General features: G+C 40.7%; 1 protein-coding gene across 2 annotated transcripts in view; it reads left to right on the top strand.

Annotated features, from left to right (window-relative positions):
• MANBA (mannosidase beta) overlaps positions 1-24,276 on the top strand; it is a 125,775-nt gene that overhangs the window by 68,157 nt on the left and 33,342 nt on the right. For both annotated transcript variants that reach the window (XM_044946167.2, XM_025290371.3), the window contains 2 exons: positions 17,660-17,878; positions 24,019-24,183. In XM_044946167.2, coding sequence (XP_044802102.2) covers positions 17,660-17,878; positions 24,019-24,183 — 384 coding nt within the window. The remainder of the gene's footprint in view (positions 1-17,659; positions 17,879-24,018; positions 24,184-24,276) is intronic.

Consider the following 24,276-nt stretch of genomic DNA (forward strand, 5'->3'; position numbering starts at 1 on the left):
CCCTGGGTCGGAAAGATGCACTGGAGAAGGAAATGGCAACCCACTCCAGTATTCTTGCCTGGAAAACCTCATGGTCAGAGGAGTATGGAAGTTTATAGTCCAAGGGGTCTCGAAGAGTCAGACACAACTGAGCAATTAAACCACCACCTGTTGCCCAGGAGTAGAATTGGGTGGCTGGTGACAGAGGTGATAAGATTAAGAATTGTAAACTCATTCCTAGAGGAGCCAATTTTGTTTTTAAAAATTGAATCTAGTAGATGAGACTCACAAAGAAAGACGAGGGGACTCTAGTAATAGGAGGATGGATGTTGGGTCTCATAACATTTATATTCAGTATTAAAAATGTTACCTAAACATAATTATTCAGTTCAGTTCAGTCGTTCAGTCATGTCCGACTCTTTGCGACCCCATGAGCTGCAGCATGCCAAGCCTCCCTGTCCAACACCAACTCCCGGAGTCCACCCAAACTCATGTCCATTGAGTCGGTGATGCCATCCAACCATCTCATCCTGTCGTCCCCTTCTCCTCCTGCCCTCAATCTTTCCCAGCATCAGGGTCTTTTCCAATGAGTCAGCTCTTCGCATCAGGTGGCCAGATTGGAGTTTCATCTTCAACATCAGTCCTTCCAATGAACACGCCGGACTGATCTCCTTTAGGATGGACTGGTTGCATCTCTTGCAAGAAATATTTGGCCCGTGGGACCCAGCTCATAGTGTTTGGGGTGCATGTGCTAGTACTCACCTCACAGAATGAGTTAGGGGCTTTTTCCATTTTAATATCTAGGAACAATATAAATAAAATAGAGATTATTGGCTTTGTTGAAACAAATTCACCCATGTAACAGTCTGGACATGCCAGACTGGACATGTAACAGTGACTTCGGGGGGGGCATAGGTTTTATTTTAGTTTGTTTTTTATTGAAGTACAGCTGATTTACAGTGTTGGATTAATTACTGCTGTACAGCAAAGTGATTCAGGTATATATACACACATATATATGTGTGTGTGTGTATATATATATATATATATATATATACATACACACACCCTTTTTAAAATATTCTTTTCCACTGTGGTTTATTATAAGATACTGAATATAGTTCCCTGTGCTATACAGTAGGACTTTGTTATTTATCCATTCTATGAATATATATATAAAAGCTTACATCTGTTAACCACAGGCTCTCACTCTATCCCTCCCCCAACTCTCCGTTGGCAACCATCTGTCTGTTCATTATGTCCATGATTCTGTTTCATAGGTTCATTTGAGTTATATTTCATATTCCACATAGAAACGATATCATATATTTATCTTTCTCACTTCACTTAGTATGATAATCTCTGGTTGCATCCATGTTGCTGCAAATAGCATTATTTCACTCTTTTTTATGACTGAGCAGTATTCCATTGTGTATATACATTACACCTTCTTTATCCATTCATCTGCTGATAGACATTTAGGTTGTTTCCATGTCATGGCTATAGAGTTGTATGTATCTTTTTGAATTATAGTTTTGTTTGAATATGTGCCTGGGAGTGGCTTTGCTGAATCGTATGGTAATTCTGTTTTTAGTTTTCTGAGGAACTTTCATACTGTTTTCCACAGGGACTGCACCAATCTGCATTGTAGGGTGCATATATATATTTTTTTAACCCTCATGTATTTAATTTTTCCTGTGGTTAGTGTCCAATTTGGGTTTATAACTTCTCTTAAAGCTATAGATACTTAAGTTTTCTAGAAACATAGTATTGCATCTAGAATTTAGAAGTATCCATGTAAGTCAACATTCTTTATTAGAATATGTAAGCTGGGAGCATCTGTTCAGGCTGAGAGATCTTTATGTGAAGAAACTTCAGTGAGGATTCATGAAAAACATAGGTTCAAAGATTTGCTTATCTGTTATGCTAAGTAGTCATGTGTCATGAAGAGTTTTTCAATTCACAAAATGTGATGGTATAAGCTTTAACATTTATAGAACACTTACCTGTTTACTCACAGTATTGGTATCATGTTTTTCATATCTGACAGGTTTACAAAATGGATGTTAATATCTGAGAATTTTCATTTCGTAGCTTAGTGCTTAAGAGTGCATGACTCCAAATCCTGGCTGGGCCACATACTGTCCATAGTAAACTTGGATAAATTACTTAATCTCCATTTTCCCATCTAAGAGTCAGCAACTCTTAAAAGATGTTATGTAGATTTAAGTGAGGTAGTGTATGGAAGGTGATTACACAATGAGGTAGTGGATGGAAGGTGATTACACAGATTCTTGCACACAGCAGATTTTTACTTCATGCTTATCATCAGTATCATCTTTGTTGGTTTCCCTCAGCAAGAGAGGTCTTCAGATACTTTCCAACTTTAATCTCTAATTTTAACACCACACTGTTGAGAAATTAGTTTGTACGTACCACTTCTTATCCATCTTTTAAATGAAAGCTTGATGCCTTTCTCACAAGGGATCTTTGTTTTTATTTAACTTTTTTACAAGCTGTCATTTTTTTTAGTTATGTTGCCATCTTGAACAGGAACCACTTCTTTCCTTCTTTCTTTCTTCCCACTCTCCTTCCCTCCCTTCCTTCTACAAACAGCTTGTGAGATCTTAGTTTCCCAACCAGGGCTGGGCCCATGGCAGGGAAAACACCAAGTCTTAACCACTGAACTACCAGGGAATTTCTCAAGGGAATCTGTGTTTTTTGTTTTTTTTTTTTTAAATAATTTTGTGAGCAGTAAGTGATGTTTGCTAATTTATTTCAAGATGGACAGGATTAAGTGCTATATAATCATAACTGTTGTCATTTATATCAAAGTATAAAGCATTTAGGAGTCACGTGCACTTGGGCTCCCCAGGTGGTGCAGTGGTAAAGAATCCGCCTACCAATGCAGGAGCCTCAGGAGACTTGGGTTCAATCCCTGGGTCTGGAAGATACCCTGGAGTAAGAAAGGGGAACCCGCTCCAGCATTCTTGCCCAGAAAATTCCACAGACAGAGGAGGCTGGCAGGCTACAGTTGATGGGGTTGCAAGAGAGTTGGATACAACCGAGCACACAGACACAGCACACAAAGCATTTAAGGAAAAGGAGCGTAAATTGACTCATCCACACACTTACAGAATGACCAGTCGTCTTTTGCAATTCATGCTTTTTAAAGAACAGTCATTCTCTTGGTCTGTCTTATGGTATCTCTTGGTTCAAATAACCATTTAAGGTCATGATCTAGAAAGAAATCATCTGTGAGATCTGAGACTAAAAATCAAACAAAAAGCAGCAATTATACAAAAATGGAAATAAATCATAGTGCATTACCACAGGTGGATATTTTTCGGCAGAGACTCATAAGTAATTTTACTGACTGGCTTAATTTACCAGATTATTCAAGAATCTGGAATAATGGAGGGAAACCAATCAAGCTTGATTGTTAAGATCAGTTGATCAGCCTTTTCCAATTTTACTTTAAAGCCATTATAATAGAATATTGTTTAAAATTTTATTCCCTATAATCTTACCATGCTTTTTAATATTTTAAAATTCAACCAGAATTTGCTGGATTATATTTCTAGGAGCAAAGCCTCATTCTGAATGCTGTGGGGAAACTGTTATCCTCGTAGAGCTGATAGCTCTTGGGAAACATGAAAAGAAATACCAGCTCCACATGGCTGAGTGAAAGAAGTGCTATGAAAAATGTAGTTCCAAAATGTTGGCAATTGTATGGAAGAACCAGTCGTTTTAACTGGAAGGATCTAGAAAGGCTTTCAATTATAAGGTGACATTCAAACCAAGCCTTAAAGGTAGGGTAGAATTTGAGGCAAAAGGGTTCTTCTTTAGGTATTTTGGCCATGTCAAGAAAGGTGAAAAGATGTGAAAACAGGGAGGTATAGGAAGCAGCAAGCAGTGCCCAGTGCTTGAAGCAAAGGACTTGTGGATTGGTGTGGAGAGTCAAAGACAGAAAAGGCAGTTTGGAAACAAATCTTCAAAGGACTTTGAATCACGTTATGGAGTTGGGCTTCATTCAGTAGACAGTGGGAAGCTAGTAGACATTTGTGGGGAGGGGAGGAATTTTATGATTCATGTCCTAGATGGTACTATTGTTGTTGTTCAGTCAGCCCATCATGTCTGACTTTTTGTGACCCCATGGACTGCAGCTCACCAGGCCTCTCTGTCCCTCACCATCTCCCGAAGTTTGCCCAAGTTCATGTCCATTGCATTGGTGATGCCATCCAGCCATCTCATCCTCTGATGCCCTCTTCTCCTTCTGCCCTCAATCTTTCCCAGCATCAGGGACTTTTCCAATGAGTCAGCTGTTTGCATCAGATGACCAAAATACTGGAGTTTCAGCATCAGTCCTTCCAATGAGTATTCAGGGTTGATTTCCCTTGATCTCCTCGCTGTCCAAGGGACTCTCAGGAGTCTTCTCTAGCACCACAGTTCAAAGGCATCAGGTCTTCAGTGCTCCACTTTCTTTATGGTCCAGCTCTCACAGCCTTGACTCTATGGACTTTTGTCAGCAGAGTACTGTCTCTGCTTTTTAACACACTGTTTAGGTTTGTCATGGCTTTCCTGCCAAGAAGCAAACATCTTCTGATTTCATGGCTGCAGTCACCATCTTCAGTGAATTTAAAGCCCAAGAAGAGGAAATCTGTCTCTAGTTGCACCTTTTTTCCCTTTTATTTTCCATGAAGTAATGTGGCCGGATGCCATGATTGTAGTTTTTTTAAATATCCAGTTTTAAACTGGCTCTTTCAGTCTCCATCTTCCCCCTCATCAAGACGCTCTTTAGTTCCTCTTCACTTTCTGCCCTTAGAGTGGTATCATCTGCATGTCTGAGGTTGTTGATGTTTCTCCTGCCTGTCTTGATTCCAGCTTGTAACTCATACAGCCTGGCATTTCTTATGATGTGTTCAGTATATAGATTAAACAAACAGGGTGACAGCAGACAGCCCTGTCATACTTCTTTCTCAATCTTGAATCAGTCCATTGTTCCATACAGGGTTCTAACTGTTGCTTCTTAACCTGCATACAGGTTCTCAGGAAACAGGTCAGATGGTGTGGTATTCCCATCTCTTTAAGAACTTTCCACAATTTATTATGATCCACACAGTCAAAGGCTTGAGCGTGGTCAATAAACAGAGGTAGATATTTTTCTGGAATTCCCTAGCTTTCTCTATGATCCAGCGAATTTTGGCAATTTGATCTCTGGTTCCTCTTCCTTTTCTAAACGCAGCTTGGACACCTGGAAGTTCTTGGTTCACATATGCTAAAGCCTAGCATGCAAGATTTTAAGCATGACCTTACTACCATGGGAGAGGAGTGCAATTGTCCAATGGTTAGCACATTCTTTAGTATGACCCTTCTTGGGAATTGGGATGAGGATTGACCTTTTCCAGTCCTGTGGCCACTGCTCAGTCTTCCAGATTTGCTGACATATTGGATGCAACACCTTGATGGCATCATCCTTTAGAGTTTTGAATAGCTCTACTGGAATTCCATCACATCCACTAGCTTTATTAACAGCAGTGCTTCCCTAAGGCCCACTTAACTTTATACTCCAGAATGGCTGGCTCTGGCTGACCACACCATTGTAGTAATCCAGTTCATTAAGATCTTTTTTTATACACGTCTCCCTTGTCCTGTGCATTCTTTCCATCTCTTCTTGATCTCTTCAGCATCTACTACGTCTTTACCATTTCTAATCTTTATTGTGCCCATCTTTGGGCAAATGTTCCCTTGGTAACTCCAATTTTCCTGAAGAAATCTCTATTCTTTCCCCTTCTGTTGTTTTCTTCTAATTTTATACTCTGTTCATTGAAGAAGCCCTTCTTGTCTTTCTGTACTGTCTTTTGGAAATCTGCGTTTAGTTGGGTATACCCTTCCCTTTCTGGTACTATTACTAACGAAGAACTAGTGAGGTGAGAGATTCTAGATGAGAAAACAAGTTATAATAATGGAAAATTCCAAGTTATTGGGAATATTATATGCCAAGCATTGATAGATTATGCTTATTATATTAACATAGTAATGATAAAGGTGCTTTGTAGGATTTAAGGACCCTGGAATGTAAGTAATGTAATCTTGATTTTAGAGATGAAGACACTGGAGGGTTAGAAAGATGAATTGTTCAAGGTCATATAAGTCATAGGTAGTGGGGCTGGAAATGAGGTGATGGGAAAAAAAAAAAATTGATCCCGAGCAAGTGAGTGTGAGATGTGAGAGAGAGGAAGAAATGGAAGATGATTCCTACTTAAGCACTTTTTATGAAGGTAGGAGGCATAGGCAAGTAGGTTTGGGATAAGTAAATAAGGTGTTCTGCTTTGAAAGATTAGATTTGAGATATTGGCAGGACAAGCCAGGTGAAATCTGGAGCCAGGTTATTGGAAACTGAAATGTGAGGGTGAAGTGGTCTGGGAGCAATCAGAACATTGGTGAGATGGCAGCCTTGGGAAAAGGTATAGAGCAGGAGAGGCTGAAGAGAGTGATGTCCATCCAAGAATGGAGAGGGGAGCTGGAGAAGGAATGATCAGAAAGGTTTGGGGAAATCGGAATGTGAAAGAGTAGTGAACAAGCAGTCAGGAGTAGGGAGAACACCAGAAAGTAGTAAATAGGTCATTTATTGCATACCAGAGGGGGAAGAGTGTGGGGACTCTTGCTTCATTTAGGAAATAGAAGTTCATGGATAGTTTATGAAAAATCCAAGAACAATTTCAGTGGATTGGAATGCTCAGGAATTGAGTGATGGGTTGAGAAAGGAATGGGTGGTAAAGAAATCTGATGGGCTGCAAGAGATTGGGGGATTTTTTTTTTTTTTTTAATTAGGATATGGAAAGTCCTTAAGCTGATGGAAAGGACAGTGGAGAGATTTTTTAAAAGAGCGGATGATAATTTACTGGTGTTAATTCCAAAATGAAATCAAAAGATGACCAGAGGACTACAGAGAAGCTGGCAAAGGGAAAGAATAAGGGTTTTCGCCCCATGACAAAAGAGAAATGAGAAAAGAAAAAAATGGGTGAATATACCAAGAAGAAATGAGAATTCTAATGGAGAAAGTTGAGAAAATTATTTTCTGAAAACCTATTTCTCAGGGAGGCCTTATTGGCCTTCTACAATATGTTTTATATTTCAAAAGAGCCCTGTACTTCTCCTTTAAAACATTCATCACACTTACAGTTACTTGCTCAGCATTTGGTTTCACCACTAGATTTCAGTCTACTCTTTTTTATTTATTTTAATTTAAGGCTAATTACTTTACAATATTTTGGTTTTTGCCATACATGCACATGAATCAGCCATGGGTGTACATGTGTCCCCCATCCTGAACCCCCCTCCCACCTCCCTCCCCATCACATCCCTCAGGGTCATCCCAGTGCACCAGCCCTGAGCACCCTGTCTCATGCATTGAACCTGGACTAGCGATCTATTTCACATATGACAATATACATGTTTCAATGCCATTCTTTCAAATCATCCCACCCTCGCATTCTCCCACAGAGTCCAGAAGTCTGTTTTTTATATCTGTGTCTCTTTTACTGTCTCGCATATAGGGTTGTGGTTACCATCTTTCTAAATTCCATGTACATGCGTTAATATACCGTATTGGTGTTTTTCTTTCTGACTTACTTCACTGTGTATAATAGGCTTCAGTTTCATCCACCTCATTAGAACTGATTCAAATGCATTCTTTTTAATAGCTGAGTAATATTCCATTGTGTATATGTACCACAGCTTTCTTATCCATTCGTCTGCTGATGACATCTAGGTTGCTTCCATGTCCTGGCTATTGTAAACAGTGCTGTGTTGAACACTGGGGTACATGTGTCTCTTTCACTTCTGGTTTCCTCAGTGTGTATGCCCAGCAGTGGGATTGCTTGGTCATATGGCAGTTCTATTTCCGGTTTTTTAAGGAATCTCCACACTGTTCTCCATAGTGGCTGTACTAGTTTGCATTCCCACCAACAGTGTAAGAGGGTTCCTTTTTCTCCACACCCTCTCCAGCATTTATTGCTTGTAGACTTTTGGATAGCAGCCATTCTGACTGGCGAGAGATGGTACTTCATGGTGGTTTTGATTTGCATTTCTCTGATAATGAGTGGTTAGTTCTTTGGCCCATTTTTTGATTGGATCGCTTATTTTTCTGGAATTGAGCTGCTGGAGTTGCTTGTATATTTTTGAGATTAATTCTTTGTCAGTTGCTTCATTTGCTATTATTTTCTCCCATTCTGAAGGCTGTCTTTTCACCTTGCTTATAGTTTCCTTTGTTGTGCAAAGGCTTTTAAATTTAATTAGGTCCCATTTGTTTATTTTTGCTTTTTTTCCATTACTCTGGAAGGTGGGTCATATAGGATCCTGCTGTGATATATGTCAGAGAGTGTTTTGCCTATGTTCTCCTCTAGGAGTTTTATAGTTTCTGGTCTAACTTTAGATCTTTAATCCATTTTGAGTTTATTTTTGTGTATGGTGTTAGAAAGTGTTCTAGTTTCATTCTTTTACAAGTGGTTGACCAGTTTTCCCAGCATCACTTGTTAGATTGTCTTTTCTCCATTGTATATTCTTGCCTCCTTTGTCGAAGATAAGGTGTCCATAGGTGCGTGGATTTATCTCTGGGCTTTCTATTTTGTTCCATTGATCTATATTTCTGTCTTTGTGCCAGTACCATACTGTCTTGATGACTGTGGCTTTGTAGTAGAGCCTGAAGTCAGGCAGGTTGATTCCTCCAGTTCCATTCTTCTTTCTCAAGATTGTTTTGCTATTTGAGGTTTTTGTATTTCCATACAAATTGTAAAATTATTTGTTCTAGTTCTCTGAAAAATAGCATTGGTAGCTTAATAGGGATTGCACTGAATCTATAGATTGCTTTGGGTACTATACTCATTTTGACTATATTGATTCTTTTGATCCATGAACAGGTATATTTCTCCATCTATTTGTGTCCTCTTTGATTTCTTTCACCAGTGTTTTATAGTTTTCTATATATAGGTCTTTAGTTTCTTTAGGTAGATATATTCCTAAGTATTTTATTCTTTTTGTTGCAATGGTGAATGGAATTGTTTCCTTAATTTCTCTTTCTGTATTCTCATTGTTAGTGTATATGAATACAAGGGATTTCTGGGTGTTAATTTTATATCCGGCAACTTTACTGTATTCATTGATTAGGTCTAGTAATTTTCTGGTGGAGTCTAGGATTTTCTATGTAGAGGATCATGTCATCTGCAAGCAGTGAGAGTTTTAATTCTTCTTTTCCAATATGGATTCCTTTTATTTCTTTCTCTAATTGCTGTGGCTAAAACTTCCAAATCTATGTTGAATAGTAGTGGTGAGAGTGGGCATCCTTGTCTTGTTCCTGACTTTAGGGGAAATGCTTTTGATTTTTCACCATTGAGGATAATGTTTGCTGTGAGTTTATCATATATGGCTTTTATTATGTTGAGATATATTTCTTCTATGCCTGATTCCTGGAGGGTTTTTATCATAAATGGATGTTGAATGTTGTCAAAGGCTTTCTCTGCATTTATTGAGATAATCATATGGTTTTTGTCTTTCAATTTGTTAATGTGGTATATCACATTGATTTGTGAATATTGAAAATCCTTGCATCCCTGGGATAAAGCCCACTTGGTCGTGATGTATGATCTTTTTAATATGTTGTTGGATTTTGTTTGCTCAAATTTTGTTAAGGACTTTTTCATCTATGTTCATCAGTGATATTGGCCTGTAGTTTTCTTTTTTTGTGGGATCTTTGTCAGGTTTTGGTATTAGGGTGATGGTGGCCTCATAGAATGAGTTTGGAAGTTTACCTTCCTCTGCAATTTTCTGGAAGAGTTTGAGTAGGATAGGTGTTAGCTCTTCTCTAAATTTTTGGTTGAATTCAGCTGTGAAGTCATCTGGTCCTGGTCTTTTGTTTGTTGGAGGATTTCTGATTACAGTTTCAATTTCCATGCTTGTGATCAGTCTGTTAAAATTTTTGGAAAGTTACACTTTTCTAAGAATTTGTCCATTTCTTCCAAGTTGTCCATTTTCTTGGCATATAGTTACTAATAGTAGTCTCAGGATCCTTTGTATTTCTGTGTTGTCTGTTGTGATTTCTCCATTTTCCTTTATAATTTTGTTGATTTGATTCTTCTCCCTTTGTTTCTTGATGTGTCTGTCTAATGGTTTATCTATTTTATTCATCTTCTCAAAGAACCAGCTTTTACCTTTTGATTTTTGCTATGGTCTCCTTTGTTTTTTTTTGCATTTATTTCTGCTGTAATTTTTATGATTTCTTTTCCTTCTACTAACCCTGGGGTTCTTCATTTCTTCTTTTTCTAGTTGCTTTCGGTGTAGAGTTAGGTTATTTATTTGATTTTTCTCCTGTTTCTTGAGTTAGGCTTGTACTGCTATGAACCTTCCCCTTAGCACTGCTTTTACTGAATCCCATAGGTTTTGGGTTGTTGTATTTTCATTTGTTTCTATGCATATTTTGATTTCTTCTGTGATTTGTTGGTTATTCAGAAGTGTGTTGTTTACCCTTCATATGTTTGTATTTTTAATAGTTTTTTTCCTGTAGTTGACGTCTAATCTTACTGCATTGTGATCAGAAAATATGCTTGAGATGATTTCAAATTTTTGAATTTACCAAGGCTAGATTTATGGCCCAGGATGTGATCTATGCTGGAGAAGGTTCCATGTGCACTTGAGAAAAAGGTGAAATTAATTGTTTGGGGGTGAAATGTCCTATAGATATCAATTAGGTCTAACTGGTCCATTGTATGATTTCAAGTTTGTGTTTCCTTGCTAATTTTCTGTTTAGTTGATCTATCCATAGGTGAGTGGGGTATTAAAATCTCCCACAATTATTGTGTTACTATTAATTTCCCCGTTCATACTTGTTAGCATTTGCCTTACATATTGTGGTGCTTCTGTGTTGGGTGCATATATATTTATAATTGTTACATCTTCTTCTTGGATTGATCCTTTGATCATTATGTAGTGTCCTTCTTTGTCTGTTTTCATGGCCTTTATTTCAAAGTCTATTTTATCTGATATGAGTATTGTTACTCCTGCTTTCTTTTGGTCTCCATTTGCGTGAAATATCTTTTTCCAGCCCTTCATTTTCAGTCTGTATATGTCACTTGTTTTGAGGTGGGTCTCTTGTGGACCGCATATATGGGGGTCTTGTTTATGTATCCATTCAGCCAGTCTTTGTCTTTTGGTTGGGGGATTCAACCCATTTACATTTAAGGTAATTATTAATTTAAGGTAATTATTGATAAGTATGATTCTGTTGCCATTTACTTTGTTGTTTTGGGTTTGAGTTTATAAACCTTTTCTGTGTTTCCTGTCTAGAGAAGATCCTTTTGAAGAGCTGGTTTGGTGGTGCTGAATTCTCTCAGCTTTTGCTTGTCTGTAAAGCTTTTGACTTCTCCCTCATATTTGAATGAGATCCTTACTGGCTACAGTAATCTGGGTTGTCGGATTTTCTCTTTCATCACTTTAAGTATGTCCTGCCATTCCCTTCTGGCCTGAAGAATTTCTATTGAAAGATCAGCTGTTATCCTTATGGGGATTCCCTTGTGTGTTATTTGTTGTTTTTCCCTTGCTGCTTTTAATATTTGTTCTTTGTGTTTGATCTTTGTTGATTTGATTAATATGTGTCTTGGGGTGTTTCGGCTTGGGTTTATCCTGTTTGGGACTCTCTGGGTTTCTTGGACTTGGGTGATTATTTCCTTCCCCATTTTAGGGAAGTTTTCAACTATTATCTCCTCAAGTATTTTCTCTTGGTTTTTCTTTTTGTCTTCTTCTGGGACTCCTATGATTCGAATGTTGGAGCATTTAACATTGTCCCAGAGGTCTCTGAGGTAGTCCTCATTTCTTTTCATTATTTTTTTCCTCTCTGCTTCATTTATTTCCACCATTCTATCTTCCACCTCACTTATCCTATCTTCTGCCTCAGTTATTCTACTATTGGTTCCCTCCAGAGTGCTTATGATCTCAGTTATTGCATTATTCATTCTTGATTTAGTCTTTTTTATTTCTTCTAGGTCCTTGTTAAACTTTTCTTGCATCTTCTCAATCCTTGTCTCCAGACTATTTATCTGTAACTCCATTTTGTTTTCAAGATTTTGGATCATTTTTACTATCATTATTCTGAATTCTTTTTCAGATAGACTCCCTATTTCCTTGTCTTTTGTTTGGTTTGGTGGGCTTTTATCATAGTCCTTTACCTGCTGAATATTTCTCTGCCTTTTCATCTTGTTTATATTGCTGTGTTTGGGGTGGCCTTTCTGTATGCTGGAAGTTTGTGGTTCCTCTTTATTGTGGAGTTTCCTCCCTGTGGATGGGGTTGGATGAGTGGGTTGTCAAGATTTCCTGGGTAGGGAAGCTTGTGTCGGTGTTCTGGTGGGTGGAGCTGGATCTCTTCTCTCTGGTGTGCAATGACGTGTCCAGTAGTGAGTTTTGAGGTGTCTGTGGGTTTGGTGTGACTTTTGGCCTCCTGTGTTTTAATGCTCAGGGTTATGTTCCTGGGTTGTTGGAGAATTAGCTTGGTATGTCTTGCTCTGCAACTTGTTGGCTCTTGAGTGGAGCTTGGTTTCAGTGTAGGTATGGAGGCTTTTGGATGAGCTCTTGCTGATTAGTGTTCCTTGGAGTCAGGAGTTTTCCGGTGTTCTCATGTTTTGGATTTAAGCCTCCTGCCTCTGGCTTTCACTCTTATTCTTACAGTAGCCTCAAGACTTCTCCATCAGCACCAATGATAAAACATCTAGGTTAATGGTGAAAAGATTCTCCACAGTGAGGGACACCCAGAGAGGTTCACAGAGTTACATGGAGAAGAGAAGAGGGAGGAGGGAGATAGAGGTGACCAGGAGGAGAAGAGGGGGAGTCACAAGGAGAGAGACCAGTCTAGCCAGTAATCAGTTTCCTAGGTGTTCTCCACATTCTGGAACACCCAAAGAGAATCACAGAGTTAAGTAGAGAAGAGAAGGGGGAGGGAGGAGATAGAGGTGACCTGGGGGAGAAAAAGGAGAATCAAAAGGGGAGAGAGCAATCAAGCCAATAATCATACTCGTAAGTAAAAATAGGTACTGAAGATTGGATTCTTAAAGGTACAAAATTGAAAACAAATACCAATAAGCAAAGATTAAAAATCTAGAGTAGAGGTTAGACTCTAAAAAATACAATATTAAAAAAAAATTGCAAAAATTATAAAATATATATATATGAAATTTGCTTAAAAAATAGGGTCCTTTTTTTTACAAGGTAATAGTAGGTTTTGAAAATGAAAATTAAAGGAGTGATAAAGAACTTAAAAATTAAAAAAATGATAATAGTAAAATATATCTAGGATTTACTCTGGAGCTGTTGAGGGAAGTGTGGGGTCAGTTCAGTTTCAGATAGTTTCTTGTTCCAGCTTATACTTCTTCTCAAGGTCTATCAGTTCAGTCAGTTCAGTGGCTCAGTCGTGGCCGACTCTTTGCGACCCCATGAATCGCAACACGCCAGGCCTCCCTGTCCATCACCAACTCCCAGGGTTCACCCAGACTCACGTCTTTCGAGTCGGTGATGCCATCCAGCCATCTCATCCCCTGTCGTCCCCTTCTCCTCCTGCCCCCAATCCCTCCCAGCATCAGAGTCTTTTCCAACGAGTCAACTCTTCGCATGAGGTGGCCTAAGTACTGGACTTTCAGCTTTAGCATCATTCCTTCCAAAGAAATCCCAGGGCTGATCTCCTTCAGAATGGACTGGTTGGATCTCCTTGCAGTCCAAGGGACTCTCAAGAGTCTTCTCCAACACCGCAGTTCAAAAGCATCCATTCTTCCACGCTCAAGCCTTCTTCACAGTCCAACTCTCATATCCATACATGACCACAGGAAAAACCATAGCCTTGACTAGACGGACCTTTGTTGGCAAAGTAATGTCTCTGCTTTTGAATATGCTATCTAGGTTGGTCATAACTTTCCTTCCAAGGAGTAAGCGTCTTTTAATTTCATGGCTGCAGTCACCATCTGCAGTGATTTTGGAGCCCAGAAAAATAAAGTCTGACACTGTTTCCACTGTTTCCCCATCTATTTCCCATGAAGTGATGGGACCGGATGCCATGATCTTCGTTTTCTGAATGTTGAGCTTTAAGCCAACTTTTTCACTCTCCACTTTCACTTTCATCAAGAGGCTTTTGAGTTCCTCTTCACTTTCTGCCATAAGGGTGGTGTCATCTGCATATCTGAGGTGATTGATATTTCTCCCGGCAATCTTGATTCCAGCTTGTGTTTCTTCCAGTCCAGCATTTCTCATGATGTACTCTGCATATAAGTTAAATAAGCAGGGTGACAATGTATAGCCTTGATGTACTCCTTTTCCTATTTGGAACCAGTCTGTTGTTTCATGTCCAGTTCTAACTGTTGCTTCCTGACCTGCAAGGTCTATAGGCCCCTTCCAATGTAGTCAATTCTAACTACAGGGTTTTAATCTCTTGCACCTGTCACTTCCAAAGGAGTTCCCTCTTCTTTGTTTATTTTGGCTTCCTCTGTTTGCAAGTCTCTTCAGTGCCTAATTTCCGCCCTAACACAAGGATGCAAAGGTGGTCATTTATTTAGGCTCACTTGTTCAATTGTGCTGTGGGGAGGGAGGAACACTGCAAACAAATATCACTGGCATGTGTGGGGAGTGCTTGCAGTGTCTGGGCCACACTGGGTTTGCCGCTGCTCATGATGTGTGTGCTTTCCTGGTCTACACTGCTCAAGCTGCAGGTTGCTCTGCAGGAGAACTTTCTAAAGTGGGCCCTGGGTTGCGTGCACTTCCCAGGTCTAAGCCGCTCAGGTTGAGGTTCTCGGGTACTCCACAAAGGCACAGACTCGGTTGGGCCTGCGTTTTGTGCCCTTCCCAGGTCTGAGCAGCTCAGGAGAGAAGGTGCTTGGTGAGTACACAGTCCCCAGGTAGGCGGCGCATCTTATCACCTCCCCTGTCCCAGCCATTTGGGTTTCCTGGGTGAGCAGTGGGAGCGCTGTCTTAGGTGTGCTGTGTGTCTCCTCTGGGGAGCTGATCTCTGGCTGCGACCCTTCTGGCAGATGTCAACCGTCCAGGATCCCAGGAAGACTTGGGTAGCAACTGGGAGCTGCTCACAGTAGAGGATGCTGTCTCTGGGCCTGAGTTTGCCCCTTGCCTTCCGGCTCTGGCTGTCGCGCGCCTTCCTCCCTGCCTCTGGTGGGGGATGGGCTAGCTCTCCTCTGGTATTCCCTCAGTCCTTTGTTCTGTGAACAGGCCGGCAGTGCCTTAGGTTAGAGCTTTTTGCAAGAAAGTTCTCTCTCTTTTTCTTTTTTCTCTCTCTGGCTATCCCACAGTTTGGGTTGCTATCTCACATTAGCTCCCTCAGATTGTCCTCAGGGCATTCAGGCCCAGTCCCTACCCTAAGCAATGCAGCCCGTGTCTCCCTGTTCAGCCCCTGCTTGCTGGTGGCGGATGCGAGCGTCTGGGCTACTTCTCCACTGGGAGTTGTGGTTAGGTGCGTAATCTGTGGGTTTTATTTATTTATTTTTTTCTTCCCAGTTATGTTGCCCTCTGAGATTCCAAAACTCCCCACAGACCTGCCAGGGAGAGGGTTTCCTGGTGTTTGGAAACTTCTCCTCTTTTACAACTCCCTCCCTGGGACGGGTCTCCATCCCTAACTCTTTTGTCTCTCTTTTTATCTTTTATATTTTGTCCTATCTCCTTTTGAAGACAATGGGCTGCCTTTCTGGGTGTCTGGTGTCCTCCACCAGCATTCAGAAGCTGTTTTGTGGAATTTTCTCAGCGTTCAAATGATCTTTCGATGAATTTGTGGGGGAGAAAGCGGTCTCCCCGTCCTATTCCTCCGCCGTCTTAGGACCGCCCCCCTCAGTCTACTCTTTTAAGAGGGCAGTCAGCATGTCTGCCTTGTTCCTTGCTGAACCTCCAGTATATAGCAAAAACTGCATTCCTGGTTCATGGTAAATGCTCAGCAGAGATTTGATGCGTTAATACTTGACATTGCCATAGATTCTCTCTCTTTCTTGCTGAAAAATGCCTGACTCGCAGTAAACACTTGAGAGAGACTTGCTAAATGAATGATTCTTCTCACTGAAATAGGAAGTCAGTTCATTAAGTGAGATAATAATTAAAACATTTTGAGCACTAGGCACTGGATTAAATAATTATATCCTGGCTGCTGTAACAAACTGCAGCGTTTTAGTGGTTTATGTAATAAAAGTTTCTTTTTTACTGAGTAACACTACAGAATGGCTGTTGCTAATGGGCAGGCAGCTCTCCTGTTTTTCGAGACCCAGACTCCTTCCATCTCCACCCTTTGCCTGTGAACTGGGGAAGACAATGAGAATGTAGTCTCACAGACTTCGAATAGGTTAGGAAGCCACATCCTACAGGCAGCTCCAAATTACAGAAATGGAAACATGAATTTCAGTGGACCCTTAGCCATCTCTTCCACACATTTCCTTTTTTTTTTTTTTTTTTTACCATTCTACAATAGCCCGATGACGGAAGTACTATTTATTATCCCCATTTTACAGATAAGACAGCTGAGGCTTAGATCTCTCCCAAAACAATATGATTCTAATTTGAGATTTAAACTCATGTTCCTCTGATTCCATATCCCATTCTACACTTAATTATAGCCAAAAGGCCAAGAAGCAATCGATAGCCCATTCTAAACCATTAGACCTTTGTTTCTCAAGTGGAAGTGATTTTGTTCCCAAGATACAGGACAACATTTGGCAATGTCTGTAGAATTTTTTTGGGGGAGTGGGGGTTAGGTATTACTGGTGTCTAGTAGGTAGAGGTCAGGTATGCTGCTCAACATCTTATGTTGCTCATCATCAACAGTGTATTGATATAAAACCTCCCCCACTCACAGCATACATACACAAAACAAAAACTTATTAGGCTCAAAATGTCACTAGGCCAGAATTCTGTACCAGACTGTATACTACCCATGAAGGGGGAAGGTCAAGTGTAGGTAAGATGTGATTGGAAAAGATTAGGAACAGCTGCTGTGAGGTATAAGCTATAATTCATTATGAAATGGAGAAGGCAATGGCAACCCACTCCAGTATTCTTGCCTGGAAACTCCCATGGATGGAGGAGCCTGGTGGGCTGCAGTCCATGGGGTCGCTAAGGGTCGGACACGACTGAGTGACTTCACTTGCACTTTTCCCTTTCATTCATTGGAGAAGGAAATGGCAACCCACTCCAGTGTTCTTGCCTGGAGAATCCCAGGGACGGGGGAGCCTGGTGGGCTGCCATCTATGGGGTCGCACAGAGTTGGACACGACTGAAGCAAGTGACTTAGCAGCAGCAGCAGCTTTATGAAAAGATATGAAGAGCGACTTCCTTGGTGGTCCAGTGGTTAAGACTCTGAGCTTGAGGGAGGCCTGGATTCAATGCTTGATCAGAGAATTAGAGGCTGAATACTGCAACTAAGACTCTGTGCAGCTAAATTAAAATAAAAAAGAGATATGGAGGATTGGCAAACTGCAGAAATGTGCTGGTGGATGTCAAGTGCAGAAGAATGAGGTGGCTCTATCATTTTTCTATTAGCTACTTGACTAAATGACGACAAATTGGCATTTCTGGGACCTGATGATACTTTTAAAGAAGTAAGTGATCTGTACTTTACTGGGTGAAAATATTATCTCTTAAACCATTTTATTTCTGAATTCAGGGAGACCAGACTCGTCCTTTTATCACATCCAGTCCTACAAATGGGGCCAAAACCACTGCAGAAGGTTGGCTCTCTCCAAACCCCTATGACCTGAATTATGGGGACGTACATTTTTATGATTATGTGAGTGACTGCTGGAATTGGAGAACTTTCCCCAAAGCTCGATTTGTATCTGAGTATGGATATCAGTCCTGGCCTTCCTTCAGTACATTAGAAAAGGTAAGCCATCTTTGATTTCCCAGGGATTCAGAATTGTAGACTATGGGCATATGTCACTTCCTCACCGTGGTTCCAAAAGTCAAATGAAATCTATTTTTTGTTTAAACAGAAGTTTAGGAAGAAGATAATAGGAAAGAACTTTTTATCCTTAACTTTTGGGGCGCTGAACTGTTATAGTCATCATTTTGTGGATTATAACTTTTCCATATTGCTTTTATTTACATTCTTTCAAGAGCATTTAAGAATTCAGTGGGAAGCCAGTGATTACTTAAGCCTGATTTGTTATGTGAAATACATGAAAATTACTTTCACTTACTACTTTCTATGTGTCCTACAACTGTTTTTATTATTTATGGATACTCAGAACTGGATAGTTTGCTACAGTAAGAGAAATGAGTAAATAAACCTTTGTCTGATGTTATTATGTTGTAGCATTCCTTTTTATTTTCCCAACGACAGAATTTTTTTTATATTTAAAAACAAAAGCAATTGCCCCCTAAAAAACCCCCCAACAAACAAAAAATCAGATTAAATAAAAAAAGTTACAGTGAATACACCCAGCAAATATCTGTATGTGCAACTCACTACGGTGTCTGTTACTGCTGCACAAACCTCAAACAATATACAGTGTTCTGGGGGTGCGGATGGAGGCCAAGTTTAAACTCTGTGGGGTTTGGGGAGACAAGATGGGGTGAGAGGGGAAATCAATTTTTCTTAATTCTGTCCATATAAATATATTTATAAAGACCAAAAAAGAAGAGGGAGCTTGGAATGGTAAGGGAAATAGGAGAATGGGGGAGTATGGGACCCTCCCAATTCTACTGACCAAAAAATATGAATTAATTTCATGGTGAGAGAGGAGATAAAAAATGATAGAAGAGGATAGGAAAGAAAGGGAAGCAGACATGGGCCAACCAGGGAAAAGGAGGGACCCTTGGCAGGGGAGTGAGAAAGAGTCCAGTGCCGGTGTGAGTGTCTGTTTCCATCTTCATCCCCACTGTCTTAGGCTCCAGTTCAGTGTCTGTCTGTGGACCTTATCTTACTTTCTGCCTCTGTCTGTGGTCTGACAGGGCCCCTCGATCCCCTCCACCTTGCCCTGACCCCTGCCATGCTGGTCCCTTCTCTCTTCCATTTATTGGGATCTGGCTTGCTCCAGGATCCTCAGGTCATAGTTCTTTTTGGCCATTCTAAGTTTGTTGAAGTGAAGGGAGGCATTCTGAGCCGCCAGGGGGCTGGGGAACACAGCCACGATGCCGTACAAGGCAGTGAAGTCCAAGTGACAGCTGTTTTCAGCAGTCCCACCATTGTCCCCCCTCCCCCACCCCATGGTAATGTAAGTTTCCATGTTTGAAATAGTTGGAATTCCATCACCTCCACTAGCTTTGTTTGTAGTGATGCTTCCTAAGGCCCATTTGACTTCTCACTCCAAGATGTCTGTCTCTAGGTGAGTCATCACACCATTGTGGTTATCTGGGTCATTAAGATCTTTTTTATATACTTCTTCTGTGTATTCTTGCCATCTCTTCTTAATATCGTCTGCTTCTGTTAGGTCCATACCATTTCTGTCCTTTATTGTGCCCATCTTTGCATGAAGAAATTTGATTCTGTGAAAGTGCTGTACTCAATATGTTAGCAAATTTGAAAAACTCAGTAGTGGCCACAGGACTGGAAAAGGTCAGTTTTCATTACAATCTCAAAGAAGGGCAATGCCAAACAATGTTCAAACTACCACCCAATTGCACTCATCTCACACGCTAGCAAAGTAATGCTCAAAATTCTCCAAGCCAGGCTTCCACAGTATGTGAACCGTGAATTTCCAGATGTTCAAGCTGGATTTAGAAAAGGCAAAGGAACCAGAGATCAAACTGCCAACATCCACTGAATCATCAAAAAAGCAAGAGAATTCCAGACAAACGTCTACTTCTGCTTTATTGACTACACCAAAGCCTTTGTGTAGATCACAATGGACTGTGAAAAATTCTGAAAGAGACGGGAATACCAGACCACCTTATCTGCCTCCTGAAAAACCTGTATGCAGGTCAAGAAGTAACAGTCAAAACTGGACATAAAACAACAGACTGGTTCCAAATTGGGAAAGGAGTATGTCAAGGCTGTATATTGTCATCCTGCTTATTTAGCTTATATGCAGAGTACATCATGTGAAGTGCCAGGTTGGATGAAGCACAAGATGGAATCAAGATTGCTGGGAGAAATATCAATAACTTCAGATACGCAGATGACACCACCCTTATGGCAGAAAGTGAAGAAGAACTAAAGAGCCTCTTGATGAAAGTGAAAGAGGAGCGTGAAAAAGTTGGCTTAAAACTCAACATTCAGAAAACTAAGATCATGGCATCAAGTCTCATCAATTCATGGCAAATAGATGGGGAAACAATGGAAACAGTGAGAGGCCTTATTTTGGAGGGCTCCAAAATCACTGCAGGTGGTGATTGCAGCCATGAAATTAAAAGATGCTTGCTCCTTGGAAGAAAAGCTATGACCAACCTATTACAAAGGTTGTAATACAGCCTTTTACAAACAGCCTATTACAAAGCAGAGACATTACTCTGCCAACAAAGGTCCATCTAGTCAAAGCTATGGTTTTTCCAGTAGTTATGTATGCATGTGAGAGTTGGACTATAAAGGAAGCTGAGTGCTGAAGAATTGATGCTTTTGAACTGTGGTGTTGGAGAAGACTCTTGAGAATCCCTTGGACTGGAAGGAGATCAGATCAGTTCAGTCACTCAGTCGTGTCCAGTCTTTGTGACCCCATGGCCTGCAGCACGCCGGGCTTCCCTGTCCATTACCAACTCCTGGAGCTTACTCAAACTCATGTCCATCGAGTTGATGATGCCATCCAACCATCTCATCCTCTGTCCTCAAATCAGTCCATCCTAAAGGAAATCAGTCCTGAATATTCATTGGAAGGACTGATGCTGAAGCTCCAATACTTTGGCCACCTGATGCGAAGAACTGACTCATTGGGAAAGACCCTGATGCTGGGAAAGATTGAATGCAGAAGGAGAAGGGGATGACAGAGGATGAGATGGTTGGATGGCATCCCTGACTCGATGGGCATGAGTCTGAGCAAGCTCCGGGAGTTGGTGATGGACAGGGAGGCCTGCTGTGCTACAGTCCATGGGTTTGCAAAGAGTTGGCCATGACTGAGCGACTGAACTGAACTTGTATGAAATGTTCCCTTGGTATCTCTAATTTTCTTGAAGAGATCTCTGGTCTTTTCCAGTCTGTTTTTTCCTCTGTTTACATTGATCACTTAGGAAGGCTATCTTATCTCTCCTCACTGTTCTTTGGAACTCTGCATTCAGATGGAGGTATCTTTCCTTTTCGCCTTTGCCTTTCACTTCTCTTCTTTTCTCAGTTATTTGTAAGGCCTCCTCAGACAACCATTTTACCTTTTTGCATTTCTTTTTCTTGGGAATGGTTTTGATCATGGCCTCCTATACAGTGTTACAAACCTCCATCCATAGTTCTTCAGGCACTCTATCAGATCTAATCCTGGGTTTTGTAATAAACTGATCAGCATTTGTATATTAGAACTTCTATACACTCCAGTGTTCTTGCTTGGAGAATCCCAGGGACGGGGGAGCCTGGTGGGCTGCCGTCTCTGGGGTCGCACAGAGTTGGACACGACTGAAGCGACTTAGCAGCAGCAGCAGCAACACTAGCTATATTGCCTTGAACAGATCATTCATTCTTTTTGAATTTCAATGTTCTCATCTGTAAATTGGGGTTAATAGTAGTAGATACTTCAAGGAGCATTTGTTTTTTGTGTGTGTGCACATTCAGATATGCGTGTGTGCCATATGATTGTGTATAAACACTAAATTAATACACTGAAACACAGCACAGTTCTTGATACATAGTGATGAGCTCTTAAAATGTAAGCTATTGTTACTATTCATATAGTCAACGCTGCTGCTGCTGCAGTCGTGTCCGACTCTGTGCGACCCCATAGACGCCAGCCCACCAGGCTCCCCTATCCCTGGGATTCCCCAAGGAAGAACACTGGAGTGGGTTGCCATTTCCTTCTCCAATGCATGAAAGTGAAAAGCAAAAGTGAAGTCGCTCAGTCGTATCCAACTCTTAGTGACCCCATGGACTGCAGCCCACCAGGTCCTCTGTCCATGGGATTCTCCAGGCGAGAGTACTGGAGTGGGGTGCCATTGCCTTCTCCGAAGTCAACACTAGCTATATGGTTTAAAAGAAAGTTGGAGCTAGACTACACTAACTAGCTTTGGATTCTGGGCAAGAACTTAATCTTTCTGTGCCTGGTTTTCTCATTCTGTAAAACAGGGTGATAATAGTACTTAGTCGTAAGGTTGTTATGATGATTAAGTGAGTTAATATTTTGAAAGCAATCAGAGCCTTATATGACACTTTTGCCCTAGATGTAGACCCTGAATATACAGTAGAATCACTCTCGGATGTTTTTCTTTGGTTTGTTTCATTTTTAAAAAACTAATGCCTGGACTGTACCCCCCAAACTTGGATTCACTTGTTCTAAGGTGTCATGTGAGCTTTTCTTTCCTTATTTTAACTCTCCTAGGGTTCTGATGCGCAGCTAGGATTAAGAACTGCTACTCTGGATATTCACTGAATAAGTAACTACTTATCCACCATGTGCTCAGAACTTTAGAGTATCAGTCAGATAGATCAATCAGTCCTTCAGGCAGTATTCCCCACCTCCATCCCAGTGGAGCCTCGAGATGAAGGCAGCCTCTGGGAGAGGCAGAGGCACCGTGCTAAGCTGAGCCCGGATTCCTGACCCACAGAAACTGAGACAATAAAGGCTTGTTTTCTGGTTGTAGCATCATTACAGCTGAAATTTACAAGAGTTTCAAAGCATAGCCCCCAGAAGGCAGAAAGCCTCCCACATAACAGATCAGATTTATGATTATGGAATATATTCAGATTATTAGCAGCCAGAGGGCTGAAAGGCCTGGAGAAATTTCCGACTTTGAAAAGAAGGAAGTATAGAAAGAAGGAAAAGCTACCACTGGTAAAGGCTTGTGCATCTCAAATGTGTACAGGATGACTGTAAATACTAATACCTCTGTCTCAAATAAGTAATAGTAATTAGTGTTCTCTAAACTGTCTGGTGGTAACATTTTCCAAAAATTAATTCAATTTGGAAAAACACCCTCCTTAAGTATGGCCAGTGTATATTGCATGTATTTTGGTATAAATAAATTCCTAAGGAATAACTTTTTCCTTTTTAAGTGGATTGATCTATGCATTGCATGATCACTGGGAATTATAAGTCATTTTATAAACAGGGATTATTAAGTTTTCTAATTTTCAGGGTTTTTTCAGGGTGGAGCAGAACATGTTTTTTCAGTCTCTGTGTAGCTTGGATTAAAATTAAACTCTGATATTTTCAGATGTAGCCAGCAGTTGTCTTACATCTTTGTCACACGCTAACAGTTCATTAAATCACAGGCCTAGAAGCCAGAACTATTGCTTTTTTTTCTGTAAAAGGTACACTGGTGATATTTTATTATTGTTAAAGAATTGACAGTTTTAAAAGAATGTTATTTTCAGTTTATTATTCAGTTTTGACAGTTTCTATGCTTTGATGAGATGACATTTTAAAATGTACATAATGAATATTCTAAAAAAAACAAACATGTTTTGATGAGAGAAGCCTTTTGATAGAAATACCAAATAGAATAAGGCTGCTGCTGCTGCTGCTAAGTCGCTTCAGTTGTGTCCGACTCTGTGCGACCTCATAGAAGGCAGCCCACCAGGCTCCGCTGTCCCTGGGATTCTCCAGGCAAGAACACTGGAGTGGGCTGCCATTTCCTTCTCCAATGCATGAAAGTGAAAAGTGAAAGTGAAGTCGCCCAGTCGTGTCCGACTCTTAGCGACCCCATGGACTGCAGCCCACCAGGCTCCTCTGTCCATGGGATTTTCCAGGCAAGAGTACTGGAGTGGGGTGCCATTGCCTTCTCCGAGAATAAGGCTAGTCTTGCAGTAATAATAAATATGATGCCTAAAATGTGAGGTTGGTCCCAGAGCTCTTTTCCAGTGTGTATCATTTTCCAAGTTTGCCAGGAATTCGGAAAAGGGTAGTTTCACTCCTCTAACTTCCCAGTTTGAATCTCTTCTTTACTCGAAAGGTTTCCTCTGAAGAGGACTGGTCTTACAGAAGCAGCTTTGCACTTCATCGGCAACATTTGATTAACGGCAACAATGAAATGCTTCACCAGATTGAACTTCACTTCAAGCTCCCAAACAGTGCAGATCAACTACGCAGGTTCAAAGACACTCTTTATCTTACTCAGGTAAGCCATTTTCATTCTGGGCTTCAACAGCTATCTGCAGTTAACGTAAAAGATCCTGTAGAGTTTGTAAGCCTTTTGTGGTGAAAAATATTC

This window comes from Bubalus bubalis, chromosome 7 (assembly GCF_019923935.1).
Source record: "Bubalus bubalis isolate 160015118507 breed Murrah chromosome 7, NDDB_SH_1, whole genome shotgun sequence".
Lineage (NCBI taxonomy): Eukaryota > Metazoa > Chordata > Mammalia > Artiodactyla > Bovidae > Bubalus > Bubalus bubalis.